This window comes from Mytilus galloprovincialis, chromosome 3 (assembly GCF_965363235.1).
Source record: "Mytilus galloprovincialis chromosome 3, xbMytGall1.hap1.1, whole genome shotgun sequence".
Taxonomy (NCBI): Eukaryota; Metazoa; Mollusca; class Bivalvia; order Mytilida; family Mytilidae; genus Mytilus; species Mytilus galloprovincialis.
In genome coordinates, this window is record NC_134840.1 from 32863353 (window position 1) to 32873090 (window position 9738).

General features: G+C 31.7%; 1 protein-coding gene across 9 annotated transcripts in view; it reads left to right on the forward strand.

The window, feature by feature from the left end:
- Positions 1 to 7736, forward strand: part of LOC143067765 (centrosomal protein of 63 kDa-like) — a 38078-nt gene extending 30342 nt beyond the window's left edge. For all 9 annotated transcript variants that reach the window (XM_076241280.1, XM_076241279.1, XM_076241277.1 and 6 more), the window contains 3 exons: positions 3121 to 3284; positions 5233 to 5567; positions 6205 to 7736. In XM_076241280.1, the coding sequence (XP_076097395.1) occupies positions 3121 to 3284; positions 5233 to 5567; positions 6205 to 6348 (643 nt within the window). In that variant the 3' untranslated portion in view covers positions 6349 to 7736. The remainder of the gene's footprint in view (positions 1 to 3120; positions 3285 to 5232; positions 5568 to 6204) is intronic.
- The last annotated feature ends 2002 nt before the right edge of the window (positions 7737 to 9738 follow it).

Below are 9738 nucleotides of genomic sequence, written 5' to 3' on the forward strand. Positions count from 1 at the left end.
TTAATTCATATGATATTGGTTTCTCTTTTTTCAAACAACACCTTAGGCTTTGATATTTTATATACCATGCCAGTTGATTAACTTCAAATTCCTTGAAATTCTTGTCTCCAAGCATATTAAAGATCCAGTTATAAAATGCAGTTTATTCCATACTCAGGACTGCTTCAATAACAAATGATTCTATCATTCAGGTCACCATCTATCTACCACTCTCCCACAAATCTAACAGTAACATGTAATTTTATTCATAAATCATGGAGCAGCTTTAATTTTTTTTCTAATATGGAAATGGGGAATGTGTCAAACAGAGAACAACCCGACCAAACACCAGATAACAGCCGAAGCCCACCAATAGTTCTTCAATGCAGCAAGAAAATCCCGTACCCAAAGGAGTGCTTAAGCTGGCCCCTAAACAAAATGATACTAGTTAAGTGATAATGGACGCCATACTAACCTCTGAAATATATAAAAGAAATTAAAATTAAAAATCATACAAGACTAATAAAAGCCAGAGGCTCCTGACTTGGGACAAGCCCAAAAATGTGACAGGGTTAAACTTGTTTTTTGATATCTTGCTTCTCCTCCTATACCTGTAACCAATGTAGAAAAAAACAAACGCTCAACAATATGAACAGTAAAACTCAGTTTAAAAGAAGTTTGATGTTTGATGTCTTCTTTTGGCCGTTCAGTGACCTTTAGTTGTTACATCCATGTCTTTAAGTCAATTGTGGATATTTGTCTCAGTTGCATTTATACAACATCTCCTTAGTTATATATTATATATGCATATCAAAGTTTGTTAAGAATAGAATGTGTTATGATTAATTGTTGGTTGAATATTTTACGAATATTTGCAGTGCCTTCAGAATAACAAAATTAGAAATGTAGGTGGCCTGTACAAATAATATGTAGTATAGTGGTTTATTAGGAAAATTATATGTTTTACATGTAAAACAAATGTATTTATTTTTCATGACTTCATAAACATTGTTGTTTACTTTAAAATGTATTGGCCATTGAACATGGATATCAATATAATCATTTAGATATGATAAGAAAGGCATTAATTTTTCTTATTTCTGTTGCATTAATTACAGACCAACTACAATGAAATAAACAAAACATTAGTTATTTTGAAATATTTTTTTAGATGAAATGTTAGAAATGTTATAAGTAAATTTTGAAAATTTTACATGTTATTTAAAAATGTGTCAGCTAAAATTACAGCTCATTCTAGTATGACATATGTCACAGGTTTATATATAATGTAATTAATTAATTAATTACATTTTGCTTTCTTTTATTATTTAACCTCAATCTAATACAAATTTACACAATCTGTATTACCTGCTGATTAATATTTCACAGTTATATATGTAACACTCCCAAACGTGTCCTGTCCCCCAAACGTGTCCGATTCCCCTAAACGTGTCTATTCTCCCTAAACGTGTCCGTAATATCCAATATTCCCCAAACGTGTCTGATTTTATAACCCCCAAACGTGTCCGATAATTGTTATTCGCCAAAACGTGTCCACTATATATTTAACGCCAGGACGTCTCACGTCTTTTAGCGCTAATACATGAATAAAATCAATAACGTTTACGGCAATTCTATAATGGGGGACACAGTTGATGAAGTGATCATTTATTAGTATTAGTTGGTTCAATGCCGGTTGTTATTGCAAATTTAATCTGCAACATATAAATCGACTTTTGACTGAAATTGCTTATAGTCCAGTTGCAAGTATTATGCTCGTTTAGAGCGCACAAACATGTACAAACAATTCTAGTTCAGTTGGATTAAGCGTTTACCATAGGATAACACCAAATTAAATTCAAATATAATATATTCAGGTTAAACTATGCCTATACATATTGTTTAAAGATGTCAATCTTATTTACAAAGCTTGTATTAACAATTACACAAACAAAGCAAGCAAGCCAAACAAAGTTTTACTTTGCAAGCATTAGGAAATCAGCTGTAATCCGCGAATACTGCACGGTAGGATTTTAAAAGAATTGACTTCCTTTTTTCAACAGTTCTGATATTTTAAAAGATATTCAAATCATAAACTGGTTATCAGGTATTTTAATAAATTTTAGATTTCCAGCATCACTACTAAAGTGAAGACATACAAACAAGAGTCATACATTGTAAGTCCAGTGCCAAATATTTCATGCATTATTTGAACGATATCATATTAACAATAAATACTATACATAAGTTTTATTATAATACCGGGGATTTAGGATTGGGCCTAAATTTGTTTACGATTATTCGGGATAAACCTTAGTTAAACTTAAAAATCTAAAGAGCCAGTAAAGACCGATTTTTTTTAAAACTTCACTAAGAAACTATTTGATTCTCTCAAAAAATAAAAAAAAAAGCTCTAAAAATTATAAACTGGTAGTAAGGTTTTATATTATGAACTTTTAGTTTCGAACATCACTTAAATACACGCAATCAAGAGACATTACGTCCAGTGGCAAATATTTCATGCATGGACAGGACGACAACATACTTTGGATAAGTTATGTAATGAGATGCGGAAGAATATTTGCCAGAACTCTTGGATTGTACCTTAATTATTCCGGGAATTTGGGATTAGGCCTAAATGAATTGTGTTATAAGAATTTACACTTTACGGTTTTTAGGAATCTACACTAATCGTAACTCGTAATTAAATTAAATTTTTTTGGAGCGAAAAAGGACAGTTTTATTTTTACGGAATATCAGTGTAACAATCTTTTAGTTCCCTTTATATTATAGGACAAGTTTGGGGGATTGCGCACGTTTGACGGATTGGGCACGTTTGGGTGTTTATTAAAAAATGGACACGTTTAGGCGTTTAAATAATACAAATGACACGCTTTGACGCCCTTTTTACAACTAGGACATGTTTTGCAGTTCAGTGACGTCGATGTGGACACGTTTGGGAGTATCGGACACGTTTGGGGGGAAGGACACGTTTCTGAGTGTTACATATATTTTTGTCAATAAATCATGATTACTCCATATTATATATATAATTCTTATTATTCCTTAACATTGTCACCAATAATCTTACATCATGAAAGACTGTCTCACAATTGAAGATTTCTGCAATGATTTTTGTAGGCGTATGTTAAGTATAGAGGATTCAGCTCAAAGGAGAATTAAAGCTATGGAACTTCAAATGAATTCTACTGTTCAGCGATATGAGCAGGAGACCAAACTTCTACGCATGCAAAAATCTCGGCTTGAAGATCAGTTAGACATGGACAGAAATGAAAGTAATTTTAGTAAGTACTAACTTTTGAAAAACAAAATCAATACAGATAACAACAAAAAATAGAAATACAGAGGAACTTGCCTTATCTGACACACTGTGGGACCAGAAAAAAATGTCGGAATACTCAGGTTTTTCTGCAAGGATAGGCCTATTTTGAGACCATGGAAATGTGTCGGTTAAAGCAGAATGTTGGAATACTCAGGTGTGGGATAAGACATGTTACACTGTATCTGTAAAAATAATTGAAAAAAGAAATAAATAGAAAGAATAAATGCTAATGAAGGATTTAACCCAACATTTCTAGAAAAGGAGAATGTATGGAAAGGCTATGTGTTTAGCTTCTTCAATTTTACAATTAAAAGAATTATAAATCTATCTGGTAATATCCTTTAGATGTTTATAAAATATTACAGTCTGTCAGATAACAGTATACATATTTCTCAATATGGGCTTATTTATTTGCATTTAGACTTTCAAAATTATGGCTTTGATTGAGAAAAAAACTTGTGAAAATGGCCTCATTTTGATATTTTGGCAATATTAAGATGAGAAGCAATCTTATCCCAATTATTTTATTTTTCTAGATAAATTTACTCTAAAGAAAACAAAAATCTTACATGTTAGTTTTTTGATTTTTTTTTTAATTAAACTTTGTGTGTAATTGCATTGAAATTGTCATAGAAGTGGATAAGGTCATGTCTTACCTAAATTTTACACTTTATTGGCTTATATGCCCCACCTATAGTATGAAATTCAAAACAGTGTAGCTGTGGCCATTGATTGACCCATCAAAATCATCCATTGACTGGGACAATTTACGTGAACGTTTGTCTGTAACAACCACTGTTCATGACGTACCTACGATAGACATTTAAACTGTGGGGTCAACAAAGGTTTCTTAACGCCTTTAATTATAAAATAATTCGAAAAATTAATCAGGAATAACCTTTGTGTTTTGATTTATATAATTGATATAAATCAAAATATCATGTTATTTCTGATTAATTTTTCGAATTACTTTATTTAGGTGTTGAGAACCTTTGGTGACCCAATAGTTTAAGTGTCTTTAAAAAGTACATAGTGAGCATTGGTCGTTACATACAAACGTTCACCTAAATTGTCCCAGTCAATGAATGATTTTAATGTGTCAATCAATGGCCACAGCTACACTGTTTTGAATTTCATACTAATAGTAGAGGGCAATAATATTTCTTGTCTGTTCATTTTAACCATTTATCTATATATTAGTCTGTCCAGTGTGAGGTTAAACATTTACTTACAGTATATTTTTACCATGAAGTTGTGGGCGGGAATATCAATTTGAAGCTTCATTCAGATTTTTTCATTGTGAGCTGAAACGTTTAAATTATATGACAAATTCTGATTTGACCTAGATATCACAGTGTACTGAACACAGATAAATAATGGTTGGAGTGGGGCATGGTGTCCTCCAGACACATGTTCTTGTTTAAGTATGATGTTCAAGTTCATATTACAATTTACAGTCGTTTTGCATGATAGGATTTTGACAAAAGAGGATCACAGATTTTACCTTAATTTTGCCGTTCATTGAATTTTGATAGAGGTTTATACGCAATTTCATGATGCATTGATTTTTATGCTACTTTAAACATCTGACTGCACTTGCTTTATACTGGGCACTATTATACAGGATTTCACTAACAGTGGGCTAAAATGTTCAATAGAAGTTTGATGACATGAGTTCACACTGCAAATTTAAAAAAAAAAATGGCCTATTGTGAATTGATATTGTGAAAATGCAATGCCTATTGTGTAAGCAAAGGGCATTTGTTTTCTATTAAAGTAACTCTCTAAGTTTGCATCTTCATTCTGTTTGAAAGTTTTTTCTGAAATTGTAAAAATGACAAAACCATTAAGCATCATGAGCCAACATTATATCTTACAATTGCATTGCTAAGTTATCTCAAATTTTACAGGACAGGACGATCATGAAATAGATCTACATTCACTTGTTTCTGAAGAAGACTATCATGATTTGAGACCAAATGGACACTATGCAAATGAAAATGGACATTTCACTAGAGAAAATAGACTGTATACTAGTGACAGTGGACATTTCACAAGTGAAAATGAGCCTTATATCAGGGAACATGAGGATTATATCCATCAGAATGAACATGAACCACTTCATTTAATGAATGGAGACAATCAAAATGGTGATGATCACCATGACAATAGTTATTCTACAATATTAAGTAGCCGTGCTATGTCCATATCAGAAAGTGTACAGGAACATTTGGATCCTGAAGAGGTAGTTCTTTATGTAAATTGCATTTGTCAATATTTTTTAATTCTATGCATAGCACTAGTAAAGTTGTAAAGATTTTAAAAAATTTAGTTATAATATTAGCAATATATACATATATAAATTAATATATAATTCGTCTTAACATCAGCTATACAATGTTAGATCTGTAAATTGCCTTTCGCAAATTTTTGGTTCTTCACTCGACGGGAATCAAACTCGTGCTACTGGAATATCGTGGCACCAAATCGCCTTGCACTGTATCCGATGTGCTAAACCACTCAACCACCTAGGCTTGTAAAAATAAGCTCTATGTGGCAGGGTTTTACTCTAGCGTCGTAATACAGTAAAGGATTTATAAGCGTGAAGATGGAATTGTTACAGATCTCCTGAATTATCTATTGTAAAGAATTCTACAAATTAATGCAAGATGCAGTCACAGAAATAATTATATTATAAGTACATCTGAACCAGTGATGACTCTACAACATTTTATATAAATATATTGTAAAAGTTAAACTAAAAACATGAAAATTAAGGTATATATACTGAATAATTTAAAAATGCAAAGGCCCAGAGTTCATAAGAAATATTTTACATGTTGATTTCTAGTAATTCCTAAATGATTTTTTTTTCATTTCAGCTAAGTCCAAGAGATGCAGTAGCACAGAAATTTTTAGCAGCAGAAAATCAAAGAGCTAGAGAATTGGAACTACTCATAGACTCACATATAGAAACATTAAAGAAAGGAACAGATGCTACCATCAAAAGACATTCTAAAAGATAGTGCTGAAACGTTTCACGATATACAGTAATTCAATCCTCAGGGGACAATTATCTTGAGTTGTAACCCATTAAATGTGCTACCATCGTTTAACTAGTACTAAATGATTCTAAATCATGGGAAAACAAGATCGTGTGTATTTGAATGTTATGAAAAGTATATTGTGTAACTGGTTTATATTTAAATGTGGTTAATGTTGTAAAGTTAAAAAGGTGTACGGTTAATATATATAGCATTCCACAGCAGAATATTAGGATATTTTTGTTTCTCAGGTGCTGAATTTTGAGTGTGCTTATGTCTTATTCATATGACAACTGCTGAACTGCTGATCGTATATTGTTAATTTTTTAACAGTTACATAGGAATAGGCCTTAACAGCATTGTTTATGTGTTTAAATGTTGAATATTGTGGATACACGAATGGGATCCAAATCTAATGTTGTTGTTTTTTTATTTATGTGCAATTGTCTATTCCGTCCAACATTATGCTATTGTACTTATAACAAAAGGTATGAATATTTAGAGTTTATTTTGTTGAAATGTATTTGATAGTGGAGAGTAAGAGAGAATTTGCATAATTCTTGAAATATTTATTTTGTTATGTATGCATTTGTCATTGAATTATCCATTTATACTTTCAATTTAAATGGAGAGAAAAAATCCATGTTGCAGACTTTAAGTAAAATAAACAAACTGGAAGTTAATATTTTCACCAATAGGGGAAACCTGCCACCTGATATTAACATCTGCAGTGGTCCAAGAAAGAATGGCCTATTTGAATATGTGAAAATTGTAAGGCATCAAATTTAAAAAAAAAAAAAAAAAAAATCTCCTTTTTCTTTAATGAAAAATCCCAATGGTAAAAATGTGTTTTGTGCAATTGTTTGTGGTAGATTAGAATCAAAAGTCATCAAAGAAACCTGTGATAAGGAGGACTTTATCGTCTCTAGTAGATTGTGTGTTAGTGTGTGTTGTGAGTGTGTGTGTTTGTGTTGTCTGTGTAAGGGTAGTTCTAAGTAGAAGTATGATGTTCTAGCATTAATTTATGGTGGTAGATGAGTTGATGAGATGCTGATTTATAGTAGTAGAAGTTTGACTTAAAGTGATAGTTGCACTAACAAATTAAAACTAAAACTAATAGTAACATAAATTAAAGAAAAACAATAGTTTATAATACCCAACTGATACTATATACTCAGTCAGTGTCAGAAAGATATTGTAAATCTCTGGATAATACAAACCATCTAATATTTTTTTGTTTGTATTCAAACATTGCTGTCAGTGCAGCAATTGATTAAACATAATTTCTTGTACAAAGTCACATTTATTTATTAGAAATATGCATATACTGACAAATTTAATATATTTTGAGTAAATACTCTGAAAGAAAATTGTGATTGTTATTTTTACTTCATGAGCCATTGTGATCCTGGTTTTCCCCTACAGTATTGTCAGGTTTGATGTTGTCTTATTTCTCCTAACACGATTACAGACTAAGGCAGTAAAGTTTTCAAGAAAAAAAAAAAGGATATAAGGAAGATAAAAATAGGAAATACTAAAATAACAAACACAGTTGTTAAGGAGTTGCAATCATTCATATATATTGCATTGATGTTCTCATTATCTGGTCTGCTGCTTCCTCGTCACACTTCGTTAAATTGCAACTCCATATCACTATGTAATTTTGTTCTGTATATTTGTTTGTGATTTCCAATATCAAAGCTTGGACTGTCATTTCTGTTTATATGTTTGTTAATATGCAACTCCTTAAAAACAGCTTGACAAAAATTCAACTTAATTAACAGACTTTAATATAGGACATATTGTCAGGCTTCTGTAAAACAAATATAACATACATCTGGGAACAGTATATCTAATATATATGTTCCTGCATTCATCAACAAAAGAAAACCACTTACTTACAGGTTCCTGTTTGCTGGCACCAAACCCTAGCCCTAACCTGGGACAGAAGTGTAACTACTACCTTGAACAAACTTGAAAATCGTTTGAAAAGGGCTTAATCATATCTATACAAATCACAAAAAAAAAACTAAAATAAATCCCCAAAAGACACAAAGAACAAATTTGAGAGGACTCACAATTACTGAAAGCTAGTTCAAAACCAAAAGCAAGTAGTAAAAGAATCCTGTATCTAAGAATAAAATTTCAACATCCAATGTATTTAGTGACAATCTTCATTAATAGTTTAAATTCAAAGTTGGCAGAAAAAATGTTCCTTATCAAGAATTGCAGTAGTTACAGGTTGCATTTCTGTAAATATTGACAATGCATTTTCCCATAGGAACTCCTTTTACAGCTAAAACTAAACCACTTTTACTAAGAAGTTTTGAACAAAATCATATCCTAGAATGGAAAGTTCATATGCACTACTATTTTTTTCAAAGGTTAAAATATAGGGCTGTGCAGCATATTTTCAAAATTTATATAAAGAGGTGTGGTTTGTTTGAGAAACAGTGGTATTTACAAAGTGCAACCTACAATGGTGCCAATTTGCTATCTATGACACATCTTAGCCAAGGTAAACAAAATAGAGTCGTATATTTGGGATTCAGTCAACTATTAACCAGAGGCTCTAAAAGAGCCTATGTTGCACACCTGGGTCTAAGTGCATATTTCACGAAGGACACTCTAACATTTTAGACATGAATAGAGTTCATGATATAAAACTTTGTTTTTGTCGTAGGTTGCAGAAAGCTCGACATATGGATAATGATCCAGCGGAAGTGGAGGCAGCATTAACTAGCTTCTTAAAAGCTTTTATATTTTTGAAGGTAGAAGTCACCTGGATGCCTTATGTTATGAAGTTTTCTAATCACAAACTAATACATGTAAAGTTAGCAAACCATTAAGAGTCAATAGACCATGCCAAATTATTTCCATGGCAATGAGTTGTGCCAATGTTTATTCAACTGCATACCAAATATCATGGGCCTACTACTAGTTGTTCCCCATTAAGCTGACCTAATCAGAACTAATACACTGTTGATGTTGCCAATGCAGCTTTTGCCGCTGTTGACACAGGAAACAGCATACCTATGTCTTGCTTTTTTAATCCGTCAAAGCAAGACAAAAATAAGGAAATCAAAAACTCTCAGACCAATTGTAACAGTTTGAAAGTCTTCCATGTATGCTTCTATCCTGACGAACTGTCATTACAGTCATGAAAATTTTACTTCATTTGTAAGAGGTTATAGTTCTTATAAATCAATAATCGATGGATAGATTTATTGGAAATGAAGGCCCAGTGGCAAATATTACATTCATATCAGGAACTGAACATATTGATGTGATATGAATATGAACCCTGTTTTGACCAAGACAGACACACCAAATGGGTTTTAGGGTTAGTTCACTTGGTAACAATTGCAGAAA